General features: G+C 43.1%; 1 protein-coding gene across 1 annotated transcript in view; it reads left to right on the top strand.

The window, feature by feature from the left end:
• LOC307074234 (ATP-binding cassette sub-family C member 4-like) overlaps positions 1-27450 on the top strand; it is a gene marked incomplete at both ends in the record, with an annotated part of 57492 nt that overhangs the window by 23533 nt on the left and 6509 nt on the right. The window contains 15 exons of the mRNA XM_079734253.1: positions 2999-3162; positions 3580-3705; positions 4027-4276; positions 5873-5974; positions 19598-19687; positions 21153-21344; positions 21672-21766; positions 22384-22470; positions 23524-23620; positions 24069-24248; positions 24429-24569; positions 24812-24849; positions 25061-25170; positions 25769-25915; positions 26331-26410. Coding sequence (XP_079590379.1) covers positions 2999-3162; positions 3580-3705; positions 4027-4276; positions 5873-5974; positions 19598-19687; positions 21153-21344; positions 21672-21766; positions 22384-22470; positions 23524-23620; positions 24069-24248; positions 24429-24569; positions 24812-24849; positions 25061-25170; positions 25769-25915; positions 26331-26410 — 1899 coding nt within the window. The remainder of the gene's footprint in view (positions 1-2998; positions 3163-3579; positions 3706-4026; positions 4277-5872; positions 5975-19597; positions 19688-21152; positions 21345-21671; positions 21767-22383; positions 22471-23523; positions 23621-24068; positions 24249-24428; positions 24570-24811; positions 24850-25060; positions 25171-25768; positions 25916-26330; positions 26411-27450) is intronic.

The following is a 27450-nucleotide window of genomic DNA, read 5'->3' on the forward strand; positions in this document are numbered from 1 at the left end:
TAGACTACAGCGGTGGCTACCCAGAGGTTGGATCCCCAGGCGACATAAGCTCAGGGTGTTCTTTGTTTTGCCAGATCAGGAATATTGGGGAAGCCCCCTTGCACTTCTCAAGGGGATTCCCTTTGATTGACGTCTTATGTTGTGGTCTTTACGAACACCTCGTCGACGCATTGGGGGGACGTACCTCCCCCAATTAGTCATAGGCGAGTGGCTGACGCTCTCCTTTGCACACATAAATGTGCTAGAGCTCGCCATGGTGAAAAAATGTGGTATTTTCCTTTTCCTCACCTGGTGCGTGGCCGCTATGTTCTGCATTTCGTGGGTGCCCAGAACTTCAGGGTGCACCTCATGTCTCGCGGCAGTCCCCGCCAAGACAAGTTGCAGAGTGGCTCAGGTAGACCTTTTTGTGTCCAGAGAGAACACCCACTGCAGGTTGTGGTTCTCTCTCATCCATCAGGATCTTCCCCATTGGGGGTTAGACACAATGGCGCACCCTCCTAAACCGCGGGCTCTCATGTTTGCATTCCCCTTGCTTCAGATCCATCTGATCCATCCTCTTTTGGAGCGGGTCAAACAGGAGAATCTGTCCCTCATTCTGGTGGCCCAAGAGAGCCGTCTAGCTGTGTGGTTTCCATAACTAGCGGCGTCAGTGCTGGTCTTACTGTACGTTTACACCAAAAGCTGTAAAAGATGCAAAATCACAGAATAACTCAAAATGCAACGCTGTCCAAAATATTTATATCGCTCTTATCGCTCATCACGTAAACCATTTGAACGTTCTTTCTTGCTCCTCAAAACATTCCGATTGGCATAAAGTTGAACTTCGCTTTATCGCGCATGTCTAATAGAAAGTAAATGGGCATTTATCGCTCGAAACGCTTTATAGCTTTTGGTGTGAACATACAGTTAGTCAGACTGGTTGTGCTTTCACAAGCGCACGGGACGGGACAGTGCATCACCCGCCCTATGTGTCCATGTTGGCTTCAATAGTGTTGATAGTGGTTATCAACACTATCTAGAGTGCCTAACCGCCTTCCTCGTCCGCCCTCTGCGCGGTGAAGTGGAGCGCTTTCTCTACGTGGTGTAACAACAACCACGTTGACCCATCTCTTTGTGCAGTTGACAGTGAGCTTAGTTTCCTACAGTGCTTACTGGAGAAACACTTAGCTTTCTCCACTATCAAACTCCTTGCGGCAGCCGTGTCGGTTGGCCCTGCAGGCTGTGAAGGTAACTGTTTTTTCAGTCACCCACTGGTAAAGAGATTCTTGCATGGTAGACGTGTTAACAGTTTTTTCTCACGTGCTTGCACCACGGTTGGATCTTCCCACCGTGTTGTGTGGGTTATCCAGGGACCCTTTCGAGCCTCTGTCTCAAGCCACTTTGGATGCTCTGTCTTTTAAAACTGCACTCTTATTGCCTTTGGGTTCTGCCATCACACCACACAACAGTTGTATGTTATAGCGACGCTGCCAAGAGCCGCTACACTCTGCTCTACACAGGGTAGACGCTTCAACGGCTCTATTCTAGGGCATTTTGGTGAAAGACTTTTGAGCGGATGTGTCATGGTCCTCCCCCGGCGCTTTTTATCAGTTTTTACATGCTAGACATATCGAGGGGCTCCACTCTGTGTTTGAGTCGGCGACCCCTTCCATGGCTTTGATAAAGGCTTGCCTCTCAGAGCTGTTACGATTCGTAAGTAGCTCTTCGATTGAGTCTATCTCTGCTGTCACCTAGCGGTGCACAGCATTACGCTGGGCTCTTTGAATTCATTTATGAATTAATTAATTTATTCAAGTTAATTATGAATTCCCATGTCTCTTATATGCGTTGCGTTATTTGAGAGAGTTATGTGTGTTGTGTGGACATTTAGGCCACCACCGCATTCGTTCCTTGCCGGCACACACTGAGTGGTCACCGGCAAGTTAGAGCTACTTGTTGCATTGTTGCACCAATTAAGCTGCTCTTTGTCACTGTTTATTTGCATGTAGGCTATGCCGTCTGGCGCTGCTTCATGTTGGTGCCAGGCTCGGCTAGGCTTGCTTTCACCCGGTGGTAACCTAGCATTGCGCTGGGAGTTACCGGTTATTCTGGCTTTGGTCATGGTTCGTAATCAGCGTCTTAATATCCTGTCCTCTAACAATTTACAATTGATCCGCTACCCCTTTCTCTTATACGCTTTGCGTTTATTGAGTTTGGTTTTGTGAGCTTGTGTAGACTTTTAGTCTACCGTCGCATACGGTCATGTTGCATACTTGGTTTGTTCTCCGGAAAGTAAGAGCATCTTCACTGTGTTGATACGCCGAATTCGCTGCTCTTTGTCGCTGTTTATTTCATGTAGGCTACGCCGTCTTGGCTTCGCCTCATAGTGTCGTCCCAGCGTTATGCTGGCATTAAGAGTGACCGGATATTCTGTCTTTGGTTACAGTTCGTAACCGGCGTCTTTAATATCCTGTCCTTTGACCATTTATAATGAATGATATCCTTGTCTATTATACGCTTTGCGTTTATTGGGAAAGTTATGATTGCTTGTGTGGACTTTTAATCCAATGTTGCATACGTTCTTTCCAGTTTTACACATGCTGTGTGTTCACCGGCCACCAGAGCTTCTTCGTTGCTTTGTGAAGCAGATTAGATGCTCTGTTCATTGTTATGCCTGCCAGCAGTTCCTCTTACCGCCTCTCGTAGGGAGTGGACGTAAGGGGGGCCTTGCTTCTCGCCGCAGTTGGCGGCTTGGGTTTATTCCTAGCTCCATAGCCTAAAACTGCTCTGCGGCGCGTTATATACATGGTGCCATGGGGAATGTGGGCGGTGCCAACGTTGATTGGTGCATAGCTGAATTTTTCGGTGCCTAGACGGCTGCGCCTACAATCATAGAACTAGAGTTATAATAACATAACTATCGATCTATGTTCTTTCTTCTCACTCACTCACTATTTAGCGGCCCTCTCCATCATAACAAGATGGCTGCTCCTAATTTGTTTCTTCCTTTCCTCTCAAGCTTACTATTCACCTGCACGACCTGTTGGTGGGGCCTATCCAGGTAGCGGTGGTGATTGCCCTACTCTGGACAGAAATCGGGCCATCGTGTTTGGCTGGCATACTAGTCCCCATAATTCTGATGCCCCTGCAAACCCTGTTTGGGAGGCTGTTCTCCATGTTTAGGTAACTTGTCACCCAGCGACATCATGCAATGCATTCAAATGTTCAGATGCTATTAATTCAAATACTTTGCTGTCAATTGTTTTTAATTGAATACTTTTTCATCATTTATCATAGAGCACCTTTATTATCAAAGCTTTTGAAACTATTCAACTGAGACCCCCTCCCGCCAGACCAAGCAACTCCCCTAAACATGTGTCTAACTCATTAGCTTTACCATTTTTGGCTGAATCAAATGATTGGACGACTTATTAGTGGCATGTCACAGCCACATATACAGGCATTTCTTTTTTTTTTACAAGTATGCTTGTAAAATAAATTGTCTTTCATACCTTGAGCTTTTATGACATTGATCTTAGGGTATTACATCTGTACACTAATACGCATTGTGTTAAGTATTTTGCCCACGATACATTGCAGAAGCAGGATGGCAGTGCTCACCGACCACAGGATTCACACCACGAATGAAGTGGTTTCCGGCATGCGCATCATCAAGATGTACGCCTGGGAGAAGCCCTTTGCATCTCTGGTTTCACGGTTCAGAGGGTAAGGAGGGGTTTCGACCATTTCATTGGCCCCAAATCTTAACACCATGTGAGAATTTTTCCACTTGTGGTGTCCGTGTGTACTCCACCAAGATGTATGATTGGTAGAGGGCGGACTAAGCTAGTAAGCTACCAACTTGAGTTGGTAGCTACCAACTTGAGTTGGTAAGCTACCAACTTGAGTTGGTAGCTTACTACATAGGGTTAAGCTACCAACCAACATACTCCCTCCATCATCCATTTAGCCAAACATATATAGTGTGCAAAGACAGTAGCACGAAATAAAGAAGTGATGCTGTAACCCCCCCTGTCCCCCACATAGAGAGGAGATCGCCAACGTGATGAAGAGCTCCATGCTGCAAGCCCTAAACCTGGCCACCTTCTTCTCGGCCAGCAAGGTCATCATCTTCATCACCTTCGCCATCTACGTGCAGCTGGGCAACACCATCACGGCCAGCAGCGTCTTTGTTACTGTGTCGCTGTACAGTAACACAGCCACTACTGTCACGCTCTACTTCCCCAGGGCCATCAAGCTTCTCTTTGAGAGCTATGTGAGCGTGCAACGGATCCAGGTGAGGGGGAGCACCCGTATTTCCTCCCCCAGGTATGAGGTTGATTGGCCATTAGGAGCCTGACGAGTTTAAACACCTCTGGAAGATTTCTTGGGGTGCTTCAAGGATGCTCACATGTAATCAAGATTCTGTCTAAATTTTGCCTACCATAAATTTATTTTCCTGTAGTTTTGCCCTCTAATATATTATCCTCCTGTTTGGCTTGTGGGTGTAGGGAGGAAACCGTTGAATTATAGAAGTTTGGATGTGTGATTCTCTTTAGACAAAGGCTTTTAGTGAGTTTGCCATTGTGCATAATGTACGTCTCCTTACACACGTTATTTTAAAGAACCATTATTATTATTACTATTAATTAGGGGTCCGAGCAGCGAAGCTGCTGCCCAATTTCATATTAAAGCTAAACATGATAAAAAGATTCACAGGCTACAAAAATACTCAAAAATTCACCAAAATCGCCACATTAAATCTTTAGACCAAGCCTCTCAAAAATCATGTAACAGAATTTGTTTTCCTTAGTTCCATTTGAGAAATATTGGCCAATGAAGTTGGAGCAATTAGCCCATTTTTCTTATATGACCATTTTGTTATTGTATAAAAAAAAATACGACTGTTATTAGGTGGATACCAATACCCCCCACTACTAATGAACCCAAATTGTGGTACTGCACCCAAAGGTGGCGCTATTTAAAGAAATTATGAACTATTCTTATTTCTCCTTTCGAGATTGACCTGGACTCAAAATTCTTTCATCATATTAATCTCTAAAATCAGATGCATCTTTTTCACCCTGGTCTAAAAATGTTTACTTTTTCCACAATTTCATAGAAAAGCCAAGCGTCCACAGTCTCAACCCATTTTGCCTATATGACCATTTTGTTATTGTATAACTACCATACGGCTATAATTAGGTGGATATCATTAACAGTGCAAATTTTCAGATCTGTACTCTTTTAAGAAAGCCCTTAATTCTCTTGTGAAATGTGTGCTTCGACTTTTCTTGATGTTGTGTGCTTATCAAACGACATTTTCACAACGTGAATGAGGCTTCATGCAGTTCAGGAATGTCAGTGGCTCAACGGGATAATGCCGTGTACTGGTGATCCTTAGGTTGAGATTTCGAATCCTGATTAGAGAATTATGAAAAAGCTGAACATGACATTCTGTAATTGTCACTCATTTAAGATACACAACATTGAACAGCAGCTGAAATTCATCAGGCAATCAACATTCCGGCTCATTAGTTTCCCAGAATCTGACTGCGAAGACACAGTATGGTATTAGGGGAACTTCTTTGTTAACCATTTTTCCTTCATAATGAACTCTGTCATATTTATATTTCCGTGTTCTTGAGACAATTATGAACAAGCTGAACATGACATTCGGCCATTGCTCTGCAGCCCAGTCACCTGAAAGCCGAGGCACAGTATGGCATTAAGGGGAACATCAACATCTTTCCTTCATAATTATAAGTCATATTTATATAGCTTCCAGTAGTGTGTTCTTGACTTTTCATTTTGCTCAGACCCCGTGAATCACCGCTTGCGGTTATATTATTATTATTGAATCTGTTTGTCTGTTTTATTCTGTAAATGGTAGACCTTCCTGATGATGGAGGAATTGCCGAAGAACAGCGATGTGGTCTGCCAGGCAAAGGATGCCTCTGTGATCATCCAGGACCTCATCTGCTACTGGGACAAGGTCAGCAAAACCTCTTGTTCCCTGGTTTTGGTCTGGAGGGAAGGGTTAAAGGTGCTGTAGGTATGATTCCAAACTTGTAAAGACAGCGAGGGAGCAGAAGAGGGTGCGCTTTTAAGACAAAACTTTTAAGACAAAAACTGACAAAACGTCCCCTCCTTCTCTGCTCTCTCCCTCCCTACTTGTTTTTTCTCCAACTTCTCAAAAGTGGAAAAAATGTGTACAGTTTTGCATTTCAAACTCATATGATGGACTGGCAAGATCGATTCCACAAACCAATCAGGGAAAGATGCCCTGATTAGTCAGAAATAAGCTGGGAGTGGTCCAAATCTAAATGGTCTCAGACAGAGGAAGTCGTCAACTAGGAACAGATATTCTCACGCAGAAATTCAGTGATAGCTAGCAGATATCTAGGCCAATTGTAACAAATTACACTCAAATTATAGCTTTAGCTTACAGCACCTTTCTAAGCATGTTTAAGCACATTTTAGGTAAAGGATAATATTTATTCAGTGCTTTGTTGACAATGGGTACAGTGAGCGAAATGTATATTGAATGTATTGAATGCAATTAATACTTTTAGAGAACCAGTTTGTCACTGTTTACTCAGAATGAATAGACTGGCGAGGGGTGGCTTCAGCTTTTGGCAGTGTACCAGTGTACCTTTCTTCTTTATTATTCTCTGCAAACTTTGGGACCTATCTCCCTTCTCAAAAAAAGCTTAAATTGATTTTAATATGTGCTCAGGCCAGTATATTTTGTTAGTATAAGTTTAAAATAGAGTGCAAAGACAGCTGGTACCTGAAAGAACTTCAATAAGTCTAGCAGAACATAGGCGGAATTGAAAAAAAAGGAACAAACTACTCAAATATCAGAACATCAGCCAACCTTTGATGACATGATGCAGTTCCTACAGTCATCAATCTGATATACTGTATGTATATTGTATAATTACCTCCAAAGTTGGCTATATTTGGATACATTTTATCTGACACTATAAAATTCAATACAAGTTTACATTTCAGCAGTATCATTTTTATTGAAAAGGAAAACATATGTATGCATCATGCTGGGCTTGAAAACAGTTAAATTTAACAATTCAGTATTCAGATTTTTTAGTTTCAGAATTTTCATATATGACTCAAATTAACATGAGCCAGCTACAAATATAACAGTAATATAAACTTAGTAACACCCATCTGCACTGGTTAATAGAAAACACAGAAAAACAGTAGATTGTACAAAAACTATTGATATTGGGGAAAAATGTGTTTTTAGTGTTTTGATCAGTTTCTTACATTATTAACAGAAATGAAAACGAGGCATCATTGTAACCTACCTAGATACAATTACATTTGCAAAGTGGCAAGCAGTCCAAGTTTGCTTTGCCACATTTGCATGTAGAACAATCCCCCTTACATGAAAATTTGATTAGCTCTCTGCAGGCTCTGGAAACCTCTGGGAGCATCAACCAAACTGGCACCCATGACCCTGATTCTTCTGTCTATGCATATTCCTTTGGAGAAGGAATATCTTGCTGTGTTTGTGGGCTTGTCACCCAGATTGCGGTTTGATTTACTGCCCGTCTAATATGTTGAAGTAGTGCATCCTGAGTGGGTGGCAGTCTCTCCATTGTCCTATTCCCCTGGCAGAAAAGTTATTTTCTCTTCTGGTTGATGGAGCTCAAATGACTGGACTTTTCATACATGATAACAGTCACTCTCTCCAGCTTCTGAAACTGGAGAGTCAACGTCCAATTACAGGAAGGGACGCTTGACAAGATCAACAAATACTCCGAGAACATCATCATAGGCTTGCCAGGCCTGCCATACTAACCCTTTTCCCTTACCATTGAAAGCAGATGTTGTATCGCAATCAGAATATGCATGAAACGTAAGTAGTGCTCGAGATTTCTCCTCACCTAAACTTTGACATATGCTGTTCACATGGTAAAATCTGTATTTCTTGCCTATGCCAAAAGCCACCCAGATGCCTGTCAAAGGCTGAATCAGACCTACATCATGGAATAAGCCTGTAAGGATCACAACGACATCACTGTCGACTGCACGCACGTGGACAGACTTTGCGCCTTGCTCCAGGGCATGCTGTACATGAACCACAATCCTGGTGTCAGCCTCTTCAAGATTGCAACAACTCATTGTGCTGCTGGAACCAAAGGAAGACACTGCCTTCCCTGATGTTATGAACGCAGCTTTGTTTGGGGGCCAGTTGAATTCTTCACTTAGATGTCAGAAAGGCAAAAAGCTTCTCATTATTCATTGGATCCCGTAAAAAATCCATCCAAATGCCAGGCAGTTTTGTTTGGCCTGAGACTTTCCTGCTAACACCTTGTCCTCTTTTTTCACGAGTGGACTCCTTCAGACTGCCTGGAATATATATATCCCAAACAACATCCTACCTCTTGGTATCCTGTAGCTGCCTCCTCAAGTAGGGTATGAAAACATAATTTGCATACTGATCGAATGTGCTCACTGTAGTAGTGGGCAGGCAGTGGACAATGTCTGCTCCATCCACGACTTTGCAGTCAAAGCTTGTGGGTGGCTGTGATTGTCCAGGCTGCTCAAGGCATTCCAACAGATTAGATTTTGTCCCCGGCAAGTAAAGCTTTCCAAAGTCTGAGAGGGAAGAGGGAAAGGATTATACTTCATGTGCAAAGAATTAATTTAAGTCACTCTCAAGCTTTTGCATTGCAATATACAGCTGGCCAAAGCGTGCCACATTGTTTTGAAGCATTTTTGAAGCATTCTCTTTATTGGATCGTGGATGGATTGACTGCGCTCATCAAGTACCTTCTTAACAAAGTCGCAGTACTGTTTCTTGCCCGTATCTTCCAAAATGAGCATCATATTAAGCACAGTCATCTTTGCAGTTACGACTGTCAAGAGTTACTATTTCTTTGAAATCATCCAAGAAAGGATTGCCCATTCCTCTAATAGTTTCAGACAGGCTAAGAACAAGCCTTTGAAATGTCTTCTGTGTTGTAAGACCTTGTTCATGGTGCTGGAAGTTCTTAGGATCCTCTGCATCACTCTCAGGAGAAATGTTCCTCCTCAAATTAATTTAGCAATCTTGCCATTTCTGGTCCTGAGATCATCCACCGTCTGAAAGCATTTGGGTTTTTCTGTGAGACCAACCATACCACCTGAACCTTTCACCATCTTGTTTTCCTGTGTGGCTTGTCTTTGATAGAACCCAGTGAGACTGCTTTTCGAACTCATCCGTAATGGTGTTGGGCAAAGACTTCATGTCCTTGATATGGACAGACAGCCATCTTGAAAAGTTCACATGATCCAAAGAAAAGAATAGAGGGACAAGTTATTCTTATACCTCGACATATAGAGGAAAATTCTTCTCTCTGTGGGCTCTGTTGAAAATGAGAATAAGGGTTTCATATCTCATTATCATGTCCCAGAACATGAAAGTAGGACTCCTCTTGTTCATATAAAAATAGTGTTGAAGGTGTTTTCATGTTTTTGGCCTTCACTAAGCCTAAAAGCTTCCTGGTGTAAATTGTGAAATGTCAAGAGAGTAACTTGGTGGGCATGCCTGGTTCGAGTCAGGTGTGTCGCTTTCAGAAATGAGTCGGCCACGCCTGATGATGCTACCGTTGCTACTGTGAGTGCTGTTGTCCAACCCGAGCATTCTAGGAGGTCACCAAGGGTATTCCAGAGCGCCATTTCTGTGTGTAAACAGCCTAACATAACAACATGGACCTTTTCACCATGTGTGTCTGGCCATTTCCATTGTACCAACTTTGCCAGAGCAAAAAGAAGCAGGTCAAATGTAGTGACTGGGATTTGTCCTGGATTCAAAAATGCAATAGCTTTTCTCAGAACATCCATGCCATGTTTAATCATTTAATCATTTAATCATTCACCAGAGGTTGCTTAGAGGCATGATATGCAGACCATGCAATTGCATCTTCAAAGGTCAGTTCTGCCTTCTCTAGAAGAAGCAGTGCATGTTTGACCCAGTTTTGTTCCTCTGCTCTTGCACCATCCAATAATCCCTTAGCTTGACGTACATTGCACTCCGGCACTGAAACAGAAGTATTTTTTCAAAGCGACAGCTGAGGCCGTGGCATAACTGTCAGGGAGAGCATGTTTTTTTTATTTTCAGAAGGTGGTATCATAATGGGTGGTCTCGGTACACCACATTCAGCAATTACTGGCAACTGAAACATGCTGATTCCAGTCCCATGAAAGGATGTCACAGAAGTTGTTGAACTTGGGTTGTAGTCAAGATTATCCAGGGCACTGACTGTGAGGTAGGAGGTAGCAAGCCACTCTTCAATTTGCATTACCCTGTCATATGAAATACTGATACCCATATGGTATAAATGCTGGACAAGTTTCTTGCTTCTGGTCTGTGCATGTATATTAAGGCCTATGTAAATAGGAAGTGGCGGTTCACGTTCCAGAGAGTGTCTGATCATTCCATCAGTGGTAGATTCTCTTTTCTTTATGCTATAAAGAATGCCCTGTCCAATGGTGAGGCAAGACTGAGAGTCACACTTCTCTTGATCTTTCAAGTTGGGACCATTCAATATCATTGAGACAAGAGACTTTAAGCTTGAAGGCAGTGAATTTTCTTGGCATTTTGCTGGAAATGAACCAGTGAATTTGAAACCTGGATGGTTGAATATGTCATATCTGATGATCTTTGCAGCTTTTGCCAGGATAAGTGCATCTTCATCAAAATCTCTATCTGTAAGAGCATCCTTTAAAGGTCCCATGGCATGCTACTTTATGGATGCTTTAATATAGATATTAGTGGGCCCCAAACACAGTATTTGAAGACGTTCCCGAAATTCAGCCGTGGTGCAGAATTACAGCCACTACGAGCGAGTCGCACATTGAGCTTTCCCCAAATGCGCCGTTTCGGTGTCTGTAGCTTTAATGCAAATGAGGAGGAGAGAGGCGGGTCAAGGAGGAGGGTGGGGGTGTGGCCCTGAGCAACTTGCAGCCACGGCACCATGGGCTCTGTTTACAGTGGATGTATTGCAATGGCGAGGCGCACACAGCCTTTAGCCGTGTTCTGTAAATATCCTAGAACCCACGGGAGTCCCGGAGCTCTATATTTAAATAATATCATATTATACATAGATATCTATATCATATAATATATATTATCATGGCCAAAGGGTGTGTGAGCCTCCAGACGATATTATGAATCTCAAACGACGCGTCGGGTTCTCCGACATCTCTGGTTCTTCCACGTCCACATCAATCTGAAGTAGACTGAACCACGACATGGAGGAGAAAGGGATTGTTGCCTACGCTGCCAAGGGACCACCGCCTCGGCAGCGGTCAGCACTTAGGCACCACCGCCTCCTGCAGCGCCGAGGCGGTGGTCCCTCGGCAGCGGGAAGCGGGGCTCAAGCAGGAGACATTCGCGGCCAAAAATCCCTTTCTCCTCCATGTCGTGGTTCATGTACTTCAGGGAGTCAAAGCCAAAGTTCCTTTCCCCCAATTCATTCTCAAGCATGGCTGAGATAACCTCCACTATGAGCCTCGTTGTGGAAATACCAGAGACGAGAGTCTGACGTGTTATGTGCCATAACACCAACAGCAGAGCGGTTATCCAAATAACAAGGCAGTGTTACACACTTGCGTTACAGTCCTGGAGCTCTATATCTAAATAATATCATATAATACATAGATATCTATATCATATAATACATATTATCACGGCCAAAAGCTGCGTGTGGCTCCAGACGATATTATGAATCACAAACGACTTTGTCGGGTTCTCCAACGTCTCTTGTTCTTCCACTTCCACATCAATCTGAAGTAGACTGAACCGCGCGCTGCCTGCTGCCGGCTGCCTGCTGGTGGTGCCTCGCGGCAACCGGCGGCAGGCAACATGTCGCAGTTCATGTACTTCAGGGAGGCAAAGCCAAAGTTCCTTTCCCCTAATTCCTTCTCAACCATGGCTGACATAACCCCAACTACAGTCTCGTTGTGGAAATACAAGAGACGTCAAAGAACCGACGTGTTATGCGCCATAACACCAACAGCAAACACTTGCGTTACAGTGTGTGTAATCACACACACACACATGTGGCGCTCACATATTCGTGTCTCATTGGCGGGCCAAATTCTCTGGGCGGGCAAGGCAGAGAAAGGGGAGGAGCTTAGATCCTTTATGACGACATATGGGACCACATTCAAAATCAGCGCGCTTGAGCCTCCGTTTTTTCAAAGGCAAGCAGAACACCTAGTGCTCGTTTGACACCAAACGCAAGTTTTAGCCACTGCGGGACCATAGGCAGGCTAGGGGAACTCATATTTATGCTAGTAAACCTCATAAAGTGAGATTTTCATGCCATGGGACCTATAACATATTTCTCATTCCGTCCTTGAAAATGAGAACTGTGTTTCTTCCATCAAACTGGACTTGTGCCTCTGACATGTGTTGAAGCAAATTATTTTTCAACCTGGTTTTGTTGATTTGTTTCTTCATACCCAACTCCTCAAGTCGATTCACATATAGAGAATAGATCTCTGACATCTTAAAGAAAATAACTCCAGATTTAATGGATTTTTCAATGTCGGTTTTAAGTTCTACAAATTAAAAAAAATCAATAATTTTTTCATCTTTGTATTCTGCAGATTGGTCTGTCTTACGAGTGAAACTGCGGGGGCGATTTCTCAGCTTTGTGAGGCATGGTAGATGGTATTTTGCCTCAGTTGCATTAAATCTCCTCAGACGATCTTGGTCACAAGTTTTGTATCATTAAGTTCAGCAATCATGGTTCGGATATTTCTGTCAGGATCAAATGTTGACACTTCATGGAGAAAACCTATATCTGTTCCATTCTCACAGAAGAAGCACTTTTGGTCATCCAGTGATTTGAATTGGTAAACCTGAGATGGCAAGATTTGTGCCAAGCAGCAGAATGTGAAGCAAAATTGCTAGCTGTTTCAGCATCTGAAAAATAAAGTTCAGTTGGAAGAGCATCAATGGCACTGAATTGCCCTACATTAGCAAGTAATTATCTTTAGGTATCACTTTTATCACCACCTGTTCCAGGGGTCTGCAAGGGGCATCTCAATGGTTCAGTTGTGTCTTTCTGACAAATGATACATAGATCCCAATTCAACTCCATGATGAAGCCTCAAAAACTTAAGTCACAAACTAAGAGAACAAACTAGCCTGCAAGAAAACATGACCAGCATCACCTCTACTTTAAAAGTACTGACAGATGCCATGGCAACACTACAGTAGCTTACAACAGCCTACATGTCAGAGCGATGACTAGCACTTACAATAGGCTTTATGTCATGTTGAAGGACTGAGGACACACAAACTAACAGATTAGATGTTTAAAACAGATCAGGTCCGATTTTTAGTCAATTTAAAGAAAAAAATCTGCCTATCATCACATATTATTGTCCTTTTCTTAAGTTCTATTAGATAGGCCTGCCAGGTGTGTTTGCATATAATTATGTTAGAGAGATGAATGTAAGCTCTTACAGAAAGTTTCAAGCCACCAAAGATTGGCAGAATTAACACAGAAACAGATTTTTTTGACATTGAAGTGATATTTTTTTAGTTCCGCCTATTATTGTTCTGCACTTAATGAAGTTTTTCAGGTACCAGGTGTTTTGGTAGGCCTACTTTACATTCATTATTTCAGATGTACTGGCCTGAGCACAAATTAAAATTAATTTAAGCTCATTCAGTGACCTTAAAAGAACATATTCATGAGCATTCCTCTTGTAGATTGAATATATATACGTTTTTCATGGATTTTGATATATGTGCTTTGCACAGGAATTTTCAAGATTTCAGTTGGGCTCCTAGGCTAAAATCATTCAGGAGGCCCAAAGGGAGCTTCATTTAAATGTTGACGCTTTTGTCCGCTCAGTAGGCCTAACGGTACCTCAAAATTTTTGCGTTAAGCCACTGGACTATTAAGACGTAACACTGTTATAGTTTCATACCGGCTTCGTTTTCAGCTGTTTTCATTGAAGACGTCTGCCCATTCTGACACTCCTGCTTCTTAAGACATAGTAACTCCATCATTTTTCAACCGTTGACCTTTGTTCACACACTATAAACTTGTATCTTCAATAATATCGAAACGGAATTTTGGTAACATTTATACTTTCTTCAGAATCACAGTTTTAGTTTCATACCGGCTTCGTTTTCAGTTGGTTTCATTGATTTACATTAACGCTGGAGCGTGAGGTTGTTCAGCAGTGTTTCAAGATTGGGCGCTTTTTCCCGCCGGATTGGGCTACGTTTGGAGGACGTTCAGGCAGTGTTGCCAGATTGGGTGTTTTTTCCCGCTCTATTGGGCTACTTTTAATCACGCAACGGCTCGCTATTCTCTTAAAGACAAAAACACACACACACAAAGACACACACACATGCACACACACACACACACACACACACACACACACACACGCACACATACTTGTTTCTGTGACAAGACGGGACACATGACCAACCACCTACATATAGGGACGTGCCTTTCTGAAGGTCGTAGACAAGTTAAAAACTTTTTTTTTTTTTTCAAATATCCTTATAATAGCCATCTGTTTATATTTTACTTAAGTCCTTTATTTCAATTCAATGAAATTTGCCTACATATGGGGACATTGTCAGATTTATATTACTTTTTGGGACTAGCATACACACACACAAGTTTTTTCTCCTCCAAACTAACAAATCAAGACAAAAATTGAATCTGGGTACTATGGGTACAACTTAATCAAACCATGTCGCAAACAAGTTAATCCCAATAAATGTTTTATTCAAGGTTTCATTTCATTTTGTGCTATGCATATAGCGGCTTTCAAGTTAATTATGTATACACTTGCAGTGCCGGCGCTCCGCACACGCAGAACACGCACTGCGCGTAGGGCACCAAGTGCGTGGGGGGGCACCAAAAAAAAAATAAATAATAATAATCATCATCATAACAATAATCATAATAACACCATATATTTAAAATTAAAATGTGTAAAACGTGTTAATAGATAAGCAATACAAAAGTAACATTTGCTCGAGAAAAAGATGTGTCTCCCTCTCTCTCTCCCCTTGGTGCCCCCTCCCCCACATCCCAGTGGTATGTTCCACATCATTCTCAAGTTTGGCAGACACCTGTGTTTGGACATGGCCTCGAAAAGGCATCAAGAGTCTGGGGCGGATAAGAGAAAGAAGAAGAGACATCGAGATGATGCACACGCGTCGATGGCAGGTAAGACAATGTTTTAAATAAAAATGGCTAATTCTGTAACATTTAGTCCTTGTATGAATGTCTATGCTCATGCCAGGGTTAACGTTACCGTTAACGTCAACAAACTAACGTTAGCTCCTATATTCTTTTAGCCATCAGAAGTCGTCAGCCAAGTTTACTTATGTAGGCCTACTGCATTTCAGGACGTTTATTTGGCGTTTGTTATGTAGCCTACGTTATGCTAGCATGTGTACTGTGAACCAACGAGTATGCAATTGTGTACTTTAGTGGAAAAAGTAATGCTACAGATGATACTTTAAAGTAATGAGTTGATGAATGGAGAACGGCTCTTGGTAACTAGGGTTGAACACCGAAACTCGGTTCCAGTAGGGAACCAGTTCCGACGTAAACGGTTGTAACGATATCGAATAAGAACGCACATTTCGGTGCCTCGTAACGGTGCCTTTTTTTTTTTTTTTTTACACATAGGCTTACATAAACCTGTAATTTAATTTAATATTGTTTTTAAATCAAGGTGCAAAACTGTATTTCAGTGTACAATCCCTGAGTATTCCTTCTTGTATTTCTGAATGCAGGGTCAATGCTTAGATATGTGCAAGGAGATCCTCAAGACCAGGAGAAAGATTTAGATGATCAACCATCCACCAGCAGTTCAAGCACACATCATCAACTACCAATCTCTGCAGACTCTGCAATAGCACCCAGCCCTGACCAACAACCATCAACTACTAGTTCAGGTACAGATACAACCTAGCCCACAACCACCGGCAGAGTGAGTCCTGTCACTGAGAGGCCATCAGCAAGTGACATTGTAGAGACGTATGTGCCCCCTCCAACTGATCCTGCTCTATGGCCAGCACACATTTTAGATGCTGATCGGGTTGAAATTGTGCACAGAGGGCCTTTCAAAGTCAGCCCTGATTTTAGTTTTCCAAAGGGACCCGATGGAAGAGCATTTCATTCCAGCCTCCAGTTCAAAACCTTACCAAATGGAGAGAAGGTTAACAGAAGCTGGGTAGTGTACTCTCCACAGAACAATGCTGTGATCTGCTTTGCCTGAAACTTTTTAGTGTGAAGGACATAAAGCTGATTGCAGAGGGCCACAGTGATTGGTCGAACATCAACACCAGTTTGAGAGGTCATGAGTGTAGCCCAAACCATACACAGTGCATGGTTAAGTGGAAAGAACTGGACACACGGCTTAAAAAGGGCATGGCAATAGACCAACTGGAGTTGACATTACTGGAGGCAGAAAGGAAAAAGTGGCGAGATGTTCTGAAACGCCTGCTCTCAATCACTCTCTCACTGGCTTCAAGAAATTTGTCTTTTAGAGGCTCTTCTGACCGTCTTCATGAGCCAGACAATAGCAACTTTCTGAAGGAAGTGGAGCTTATGGCAACATATGACCCTGTAATGGAGATTCACATGGCTAAAATTTCCCGCACACACTACCTCAGTCATGAGACACAGAACGAACTCATTCAGATAATCTCTTCAGCACTATAGTGAGACATATCCAGTCAGCAAAATATTTTTCTATCATTCTTGACTGTACACCAGATTTGAGTCGCAAGGAACAGATGTCAGTCATATTACGCATTGTCCATCTCCAACTACAACCAGACATTAAAGAATACTTCCTGGGATATATTGATGTGGAGGAAACTACTGGCCTTAGCCTGTCAAATGTTATCCTAGAGAAGTTGAAGGAGCTTGGCATTCCATTCGAAAATTGTCGAGGACAGGCCTATGACAATGGAGCCAACATGAAGGGGAAGAAGCAAGGTGTTCAGGCTAGACTCCTACAATTAAACACAAGAGCATTGTTTGTTCCTTGTGGAGCTCACACCATGAATCTCGTCATAGCTGATGCTGCCAAGTCCTCCCAAGATGCCACTGGCTACTTCAGCTATTTGCTAAAGTTATTCAATTTCTTTTCAGGGGCCACCCAGCGATGGGCCATTTTGACAAAGCATGTCCAACTGACACTGAAATCTTGGAGTGATGTTAGATGGGAGAGCAGGCATAAGAGTGTAACAGCTGTCCGGAATTAAACAAAGGAAGTGAGAGATGCTCTCCTGGAGGCTAGGGAGGCTGTAAAGGATCCAGTGGCAAAAGTGGAGGCTCAAGCTCTTGCTGAGGAAGTAGCCTCATTTCGATTTTTGATTTGCTCTGTTGTGTGGTGTGAACTTCTTACCATCACAAACCAGGTGAACAAGCTACTTCAATCAAGTTCCATGCAGCTTGATATTGCTGTTAGGCTCATTGACAGTGCCAAAAGTAACCTCACCAAATACAGACAGTCTGGGTTTGACAAGGCTGTGTCAACTGCTAAGGAACTCTGTGAGGCCCTGAATATAGAACCAGAGCTTAAGCAGAAAAGACTCAGGAGCACAAAAAGGCAGTTTGCGTATGAAGCTGTTGAAGAGCCCTTCAATGATGCCCTTAAAAAGCTTGAGGCCACATTTTTCAATAGTGTCGTGGACTCTTCTTTAATGTCACTGCAGGAGAGGTTTGAGACCATGAATCAAGTCAAAGAAAAATATGGAGTGCTGCTTGATTTCAGCAAAGTTAATGGAATGTCCAAGGAGGACTTAAAAAAACACTGCAATGAAGTACACAAGACACTTACGGAAAAGGGAACAGCTGACATTGATGGACCTGAGATGCTGCAGGAAATCATCAACCTTCCTCAGCTACCACCAGAGACATCTGCCTTGGAAATGCTGACATTTCTTCATGACAATCAGCTCCAAGAGGTGTATCCCAATCTGTGGATTGCTTTGCGAATTGCATTGACTCCCCGTCACAGTTGCCTCTGCTGAGCGAAGCTTTTCAAAACTCAAGCTCATTAAAACATACCTGCGTTCATCGATGGGGCAGGAGCGTTTAAGTGGACTGGCCGTCATCAGCATCAATCGAGACGTGGCTCAGAAACAGTCATATGATGACCTGATTGCTGATTTTGCAGCCAGGAAATGCAGACGTGTCCCTTTGTAGGCACGCTATTATTTTATTTATTTAAATGTTTGGTGCTATTGTTAATGCACAATTAGTGTAGTCTTTTATCAAGATTTTAATTTCTCTTATTTATTTGCAAACATTACATGTTGAAGTTATTTTGGAAATAAAGAGAAACATACTGACAATTACTGAATTGATGTCCATTTTTGGGGGGCACCACAATGCATTTGTGCTTAGGGCACCCAAATGGCTAGCGCCGGCCCTGTATACTTGTATACATATACTGTACATACACATGTATAAAAAGTCAGGGTTGTCCGTGAATTAAAGGGTAATTCTGGTGATAGGTAGATTGACGAACACAGACATTGTGAAATCCATCAGCAACACGCAAGCTCTGTGTTCGCCAATCTACTTATTACTTGGTTTTGTGTGGCAAATGGTGGTTTGTAGGGTGGAATCAGGACTTTCCTCAAGTCTTTTCTGGGACCCTGTGAATAGATAAGGAAGTACATTTCCTTATCCTAAATTGGGCCCAAGTTTCAATCTTTAACTGAAGATGTGCATTAGTGAATGTTAATCATACAATTGTTTCAACATAGCTTTTAAAGTTTGCATTTATATTCATGTTAGAAACACATACAATAACAATACCGAATACATTACAAATAAAATCTAAATACAAATATCACTGAAGAGACCTCTCAAATAGACAAATACGAATAACATGTTGCTCAAAAACGTTTTGATTACCAATCAGGTTGTCATCCTTGGAATGCGGCATTGAAGAGGATCCTTGATTCATTTTGTTCTGGGTCTGATGTAGGCCAGAAAACCCCTCCTAATCACTGGAAACACCACTGGACATGTCTACCTAATCTAATTTGACAAAGCACAGGCCGCTTTGTTAAGTGACACTCAGACAAAGTTTTAGGCTTGATATGACTTTACGTATACTATCATTTTAAAGTAAGGTAAACTAGTAATGAAAATCAGGCATATTTCCATACACTGTGGGCTGAAGAAAACGTTGCTCATCTATCCATCATACATCTAGGTGGACATGCCCCCTTGTGATGTAAGAAGAGGCAGATTTTCAAAACGGCTTGTAACGGCTAATCACACTCACACCTGATGGTATAATATGTCCCCTTAAAACCAGTACCTTTGGGTCGGGAGGACCAGCACTGTCCCCCATGTCTGTGGCTCGTTCACACGGCCATGCTGGTCAATCGCAAAATGAACGCACCCCACTATAATGTGTTTTCAACAAAAGTACATCAATGTTATCATATCACAAAATGATGTAAGTAAGGTGCTGACAGGTGTGTGTGTGTGTGTGTGTGTGTGTGTGTGTGTGTGTGTGTGTGTGTGTGTGTGTGTGTGTGTGTGTGTGTGTGTGTGTGTGTGTGTACTCCCCTGTGCAGAACCAAGACGCACCCTCCCTCCAGAACGTCTCGTTGAGTGTCGGCTCGCGGCAGCTGGTGGCGGTGATTGGACCGGTGGGCGCCGGAAAGGTCAGGGGTCATCCATCCATTCAGACATTTGTGGAATTTAGAATTTGTATTTTAGTATTTGTAAATTTTTCCTTTTTGAATTTGTCCTTTTTCCTTAAAGGTCCCATGGCATGCTACTTTACGGATGCTTTTATATACGTCCACATCAATCTGAAGTAGACTGAACCACGACATGGAGGAGAAAGGGATTTTTGCCCGCGATTGTTGACCGCGGTTGTTTCCCACCGGAGCCTCGCTGCCAAGGGACCACCGCCTCGGCAGTGGCCAGCATTTAGGCACTTGCGCCTCCTGCAGCGCCGAAGGCGGTGGTCCACCGGCAGCAGGAAGCGGGGCTCAAGCGGGAGACATACGCGGCCAACAATCCCTTTCTCCTCCATGTCATGGTTCATGTAATTCAGGGAGTCAAAGCCAAAGTTCCTTTCTCCCAATTCATTTATTATCACGGCCAAAAGCTGTGTGCGCCTCCAGACGATATTATCAATCACAAACGACTTTGTCGGGTTCTCCGACGTCTCTGGTTCTTCCACTTCCACATCAATCTGAAGTAGATTGAATCGTGCGCTGCTTGCTGCCGGCTGCCTGCTGCCCGCTGCCGGGCGGTGGTGCCTCGCGGCAACCGGCGGCAGGCAGCATGTCGCAGTTCATGTACTTCAGGGAGTCAAAGCCAAAGTTCCTTTCCCCCAATTCCTTCTCAACCATGGCTGGGATAACCCAACTACCGTCACGTTGTGAAAATACAAGAGACGTCAAAGAACCAACGTGTTCTGCACCATAACACTAACAGCAAACACTTGCGTTACATGTGTGTAATCACACACACACACACAGACATGTGGCGCTCGCACGGTCGTGTCTCATTAGCGGGCCAAATTATCTGGGCAGGCAAGGCAGAGAAAGGGGAGGAGCTTAGATCCTTCATTACGAGATATGGGACCGCATTCCAAATCAGCACGCTTGAGCCTCAGTTTTTTCAAAGGCGAGCAGAACACCTAGTGCTCGTTTTACACCGAATGCAAGTTTTAGCCACTGGGGGACCATATGCAGGCTAGGGGAACTCATATTTATGTTAGAAAACCTCATAAAGTGAGATTTTCATGCCATGGGACCTTTAATAATTAGGGAATTTTAAATGTGTCCTTCTAAATCCCAAAGCCTTTAGAACAGGGTCCAAAATGAATACCTGCTACCAGCTATTGCCAGATATTTATTACCTGCCAATTGTTTAAATCTATCGGAATTAGGTATTAGAACCATTGATTGGTAGGTATATTATTCCACTATCAGCAGATGACGGATAACATTTAAATATTATTTTTTTACCTGCTGAAGAATGCGATAACTGCCAAAAGCCCGAAATGCTGCAGTCATTAGGCCTAGCAAGTTAGAGTGTTTGTGAGAAGGCTGTCAAGGAAACAGTGCAACCATTCCAACTGAAACAGCTGTCCTCCCCCCCCCCTTCCCTCAGTCCTCCCTGCTGAGTGCCATCCTGGGGGAGCTGCCCCTTGACAAGGGGGTGCTCAAGGTGAATGGGCAGCTGACCTACGCCTGCCAGCAGCCCTGGGTGTTCCCCGGGACCATCCGCGGCAACATCCTGTTCGGCAAAGAGCTAGACCCCGCCAAGTACGAGAAGGTGCTGCGGGCCTGCGCCCTCAAGAGGGTGAGTGGTCCGGCCTGCACCCTGACAACCTGGCTCAATGTCCGGGACCTGTTGACAACCCCTCAAGGACATTTCAATTCTAATCATTTCAAGACTAATTATCATGTACACACAGTGATATGATGATGATGGTATTAATGCTCATCACTATGGCCTAAGGATTGTCAATGTACCGTAAGGCAGTCCTGTAAGAAGGGCTGAGGTGTCAGTGTGTTGAACTTGAACTACGTTGGTTTCAGCTGGACTTCTTACGTCCTGATATGATGTCTTACAGCCGTGTAAAGAAGTGTGTGTTTGTGTTCTGAAGTTCTTTTCCACTTGCTCCAGGACATGGAGCTGCTGCCAGACGGGGACCTGACTCTGATCGGGGACCGGGGAGCCACACTCAGTGGGGGGCAGAAGGCTCGCGTCAACCTGGCCAGGTGAGTCTGATGCTCACCTCACCTGAACCCTGGAGAGGTGAACCCAGGGGGCGGAGCTTAAAGGACTATACCATCCTGGCTGTTCAAACCACTGTAACCATCTCTCCTGGCTTCACTTAACATCTGTTATCAATAGGGATGAAACGGTTTCTGGTTTTAACACTAAACCACGTTGAAAAAATCCTGATCTTACGATCAGGTCATCATTACCGTGTCAAATTGAATTATAATTGAAAACTTAATAATAATTGAACAATGGTTTACCGTTTTTTTCTTAATATAATTAGTCTCTCTTGTCCGGACTCGGCCGAAGAGTGTTTTGGGGTAAGAGCGGGCCGGCCACAAATTTAAATTATAGCAATATTGCACTTTTAAACATAATATTAAATGTTTCTTAAAGTTTTTTGGAAAAAAAAAACTGCATCGCCATTGGGTTGGGTTGCAGGGTTGACTGCTATAGTACTGTAGTACCGCAGGTTTTACTGCTATAGTACTGTAGTACCTCAGTATTGGTTTCTGTATTCACTTTAAATCGTCAGACTAAAAAAACGGCTAAATGGTATAGTGTGTGTGTGTGTGTGTGTGTGTGTGTGTGTGTGTGTGTGTGTGTGTCTCAGAACTGTGTACCAGGAAGCTGACATCTATCTCCTTGACGACCCTCTAAGTGCCGTGGACGCTGAGGTCGGGAGGCATCTGTTTGAAAAGTAAACGATCCCTGAGACTATTATTAATAATATTCCCATATGAAATAAGAATCCTTCACTTCCTGTCGGACGATTGGTTTGTGGCTGGGTGGGGGGAAGGAGAAGAAAGTCCTGGATTGCAATTTAAGCACATCCAATCCCGCAGTACAAAGGCTTTAGCAACACAATGAACATGTTTGTTGTCCTTAATCTGCCAGCAACTCTCTGCCTCGACAACCTTTAGATGGAATTCATCAAAGATCCTGACAAATATTGTGTTTTATTGCCAGGTACACATTCTTCACTAGCCTGCTTCTACCAGTATATCTTGCGAGGTATTTTCACGCCTTAACAGACAACATCTCTAGCCAATCTGATTAATGTAATGTCCCCAGTGGAGATAAATGGGGCTCTTCTTGTGCGAGGAGACGGCTGAGGGAGGGTCATGAATTGTAGCATTTTTAAAGTCTACCGCTTTTCGTTTTATCTTACTCCCTATGAGCAGGGTACTTCAGTTAACGGTCCCCTGAGCTAAAAGAAGATGAATCTGAATCCGAAGAAATATCTGAAGCACGTTACTGAAATGGAAATCACTCCCATGAGGCATGCTAAGAAGCCTCGCCCACTGTGTCACCAAGAAATCTCTTCATTTCAGGCGTTTTGCCTTGAGAGGAGAGATTATTACGATTATTTGAGGGGAGGCTCTCGCTTTTTCTCCTTTGCTCTACCTGGTAGCCTAAATATACCTTAAGTGCTGTGTAGAGGAAGTGGTGGCTTTTAGCCCACTCTTGTTCAGAGTCCGACTCTGATACGGAGCGCCGCATCGAGCAGCGTTGTGTAGTCAAAAGGAGAAAAAGTAAAAAAGATTTGTTTTAACCTGTTTGATATTGTGGGTTGCAATGGATGGCAAGCATATTTTGGTCAAACAAGAGCATATTGACTAACCAATTGATCAACCGTGCAGAAAGTGTCAGGCCTAGATTTCATAGTATTTTATACAGCGCACAATTGAAACAAAAGTAAACTAATTCAGACACTCACATACTTGTCTGTTTGCATGTGTGTCCTCTCCAGGTGTATCTGTGGTATTCTGAAGGACAAGCCCAGGATCCTGGTCACCCATCAGCTGCAGTACCTGAAAGCTGCCGACCAGATCTTGGTTCTCAAGGAGGTCTGTCCATACCCCTCCTCCTCCATCCATTCACGGAGCAGTCTACATGTCATGTTCTCTCATGCATGGCAAAACCAGACCAAACACACACAGCGCATAACTTACTTACTTACTTTAAACATCTGTTAGGGCTAGGTACTTAACCCCAACCCTTTGAGAAGAGGTGCGGGGATAATGACACTGCAATTTAGGACAAGTAGGACCAATCCAATCAAGTTTCTCTTTCTGTTCAGCCACATATTGCTCGTTATCAAGTCTTTCAAACAGACCATTAAACAAAACTGAACTAGACTGAATAGCATTTGGCTTTTATGTTTCCATTAAAAAACAGCAACGTAAAAGCTTGATTGATTTTGTTATTTGATCTGAAACCCAGATAGTGCTATAGTTTGTGTTACGTTTGTAAAATTTGAAACGTTAGCCAAACTCTGCGGGTTGTCCATCTCAGGGTATTGTGGTGGCCAAAGGTGGGTACACAGAGCTGCAGAAGTCTGGACTGGACTTCACCTCTCTGCTGAAAGATGAGGACGAAGAGGAGCAGCAGGCGACGTCGGTGGAGTTGGCTCGCAGCCGAACCGTCTCCAGCACCTCCACACCCACGGTCAACGATGAAGCAGACCACATTCCGGTGGGACACTGACACCAATGCTTTCGATGTCGCAACACTGTCTCTGATGCTTAGTCAGCCTCTTTGATGCAAACACTGTATTGCTTGATGCTAGCGCTATAGTCTCTAATGCTTACACTGTCTCTTTGATGCTGACACTGTATAGATGGTTGCTAACACTGAATCAATTAATCTCTAAAGGCAGAACATACAGCTGTGACACCTGTGGAGGAGAGCCGTCTGCAGGGGACTATCGGGATGGGCATGTACTACAAGTACATACGTGCTGGAGCTAACGTCTTTGTTCTGCTGTTGCTCTTTGTGGTCAACGTATCTGCTCAGGTATGCAAAATGCTCACCGCCTGCTCACCGCCGCCAAGAAACAAGGATTTCTTTAGTTGCCGAAAGCACATTCAGAATTGTTTCAGTTTCTTGATTGAAGTTTCTGCATATATCATGAACAAAATCTAGTAAATGGGAGAGTAGTCAGTCAATGGTGAAATGGTGAAAATGTTTTTTTTTCTGTAATAAAAAACAGCTGATATACTTTGTTTATTTTTTGTTTTTGCCCTTTGTCCACCCAGGTGGCCTACGTCCTTCAGGACTGGTGGATGTCTTATTGGTAATTCTATAACCATTCATGTTTTTACGCAAGCCTTTTACTTTAGGTTTGACAGCTCACTTGAATAAGCGTATAGCATTTAAGAATTTGAGTACCTTAAAGATGAATAGATAGAAATTGGGATTGTAAATAGCCATCTATTTGGATCTAGTCTCGACAGTCAGCATTAAAAGAGGCATTACAAATATGTTTGTGACCTTATTTTCATCAGGGCCGATAAGCAAAGCAACCTGACGGGCTGCACCACCTCAATCCAAAATCAGACCAACAACAACGCCACCGAAGTGTTGGATATACCTTTTTACCTGGGAATCTATGGAGGTGAGGGAAAAAAAACACTTGTTTTCACAGCACAAACACAGCTCACCTTAATGAGATGGATCACATTTGCTGCGATACATCCCGTTCACCAATCAGGCTAGTCACTTAGCAGACACTGAGTTTGGTTTAGTGACCCTAAATTAAGACGAAAACGCTGCCCATTGTGAGAACCATTATTGGGTCCTTTTCACATTAGATAAAACACAGGTGTAGCTCATGCCATTAATAATGGGTCAGTTTGATTTAGCTACAGCAATGGACCTCTATAGACACAAGCAGTCATTCAAATATACATTGACCATGACATAAATAAAACTGCCCTAATGCTAAAAGACCGGAAAGGGAAGTTCTTTTACCCTACAAAGGACAAGTTAAATGGGTCCTTTGGTCCCAAGTGGTGACCAGAAAGTGTAAGGTTTTCAAAGACAATGAAAAAGTTATATTTTATCATTAGTTTGTCTCGAAGATCATAGGGACACTGTATTGATGAAGCAAATACTTCAATTAAATGTATTCAGTACCTCCAAATCTTTTTTCAAAACGTGCCTCCACAAGTTTCTCAGGGTCAATGCAAAACACTGTGCTGATGTGTTTTCAGGTCTGACTGCAGCCACGCTCATTTTTGGGCTCGTCAGGGCAATGCTCTTCTTCTACGTGCTGGTGAAGAGCACGGAGACCCTGCACAAACGCATGTTCGACACCATACTGCGCGCGCCCGTGCACTTCTTCGACGTGAACCCCATCGGTAGGAGAAGCCGAGTGTGAACCCCACTGTTTACACCGCAGAAGTTTGTTGTTATTATTGAAATCTGGATGCATGTCTAGATGTATATCAAACATTTGTGTTTGTTTGTTTTGATAATGGAAAACCAATGTTGATCATAATGAAATGGTTATATCTTTGATTGTAAAGGTAAATATACATTTTCCAAGCCTTATGTTTTTGCGTGTGTATGCAGGAGATATAAATAAATATATTAGGAAATATAGTAGTGATTCAATCCACATTCGCTTCAGTGAAATACAAAACAAATTAATCAATAAAGAATTGAAAATATGGCTGGAGGAATGAAAATAATTCTTTGTGTTAGACGTTGGACATTTCTCGGAGAGAGTCTCGGACCTGACGTGGTTTTCTGCATTTGTTCCGTGTGGTTCAGGCAGGGTTCTGAACCGGTTCTCCAAGGACATCGGTGAGATGGACATGGTTCTGCCCTGGACCTTTGTCGACGCCTGGCAGGTGCTGTTTAGAATCAGATTGCCTTGGACCAGTGGCTGCGCCAGAGATTTGTTCTTGCTGGTGCTATAGTGGGTCTGAATTATTCACTGATGGTGCTGAGGGATGTACTGTATGGAAATATATATTCACAAGGCCAGACGCGTGGTGTTCAAAAGTCAGTTTCAAGCATTAAGTAAGTGCCTCTGTTGATTCACAAGCAACAGCAATTGACAGATCTCATATAGAAGTGAACTGTGACAGTGTCAACAGCATCGGAGACAACCCGGGCTACACAGAGCATAAACAAACAAACCAACAGAGCATCCGACCCACAGCGGACAACATAAATCACGCAGCAATCCCGCAATCAGCGTCAAATGCGTGCTTTTCAACTGAAAAACACAACACTAACCCACAATGTTCACTGCTATTCGCATTACATCGAGAGACAATGCCAAAAGAAACACCGTTATTTATTAAAGTCAAATAAGGCAAACAACAGATGCAAGGCTTTACCAGAAGTTGGACAAATCGTAATCTGACCATGCAGTACCTCAATTAATTTGACTACTGAATTTAAAACAAAAATTAATAGAATCACCGCTTGGTAGTCCAAGCAAAACCAGTAGGCTTAATAGCAGTAAATTTAATATTGTAGGATTTGCAGGAAACATAAGGACTATGGGGTATCCACCACTTAATAATAATTATAATCAGCCCTAGTCTAGGCCTAAAAATCAACTGCACTCACCATTGATGTTTTCAGAGAAGTACCTTTGACGGGGGCCTTCCTCAGGCTGCTGGCTAACATCGCTAACAGTATTCCCACTAGCACTAGTAGCAGCTTCATCCTCCACTTTCTCTTCCCGCTCCATTTCTTGTTCCTCTTCTTCGCCCTCACACTCCTTCAATGAACTGCTGTTGTCCTCATCCCCACTTACTTCTTTCTGCATGTCACTTTCAATTAAGACAGGCTGAGACGCCACTGATTCCTCTGTATGAGGTCGTTTTTTCCCTAAAAATCGATCAATTTTTCACGCCGGCCAAAATAATGCACGCTA

Source organism: Pollachius pollachius, assembly GCF_949987615.1.
Source record: "Pollachius pollachius genome assembly, chromosome: 4".
NCBI lineage: Eukaryota > Metazoa > Chordata > Actinopteri > Gadiformes > Gadidae > Pollachius > Pollachius pollachius.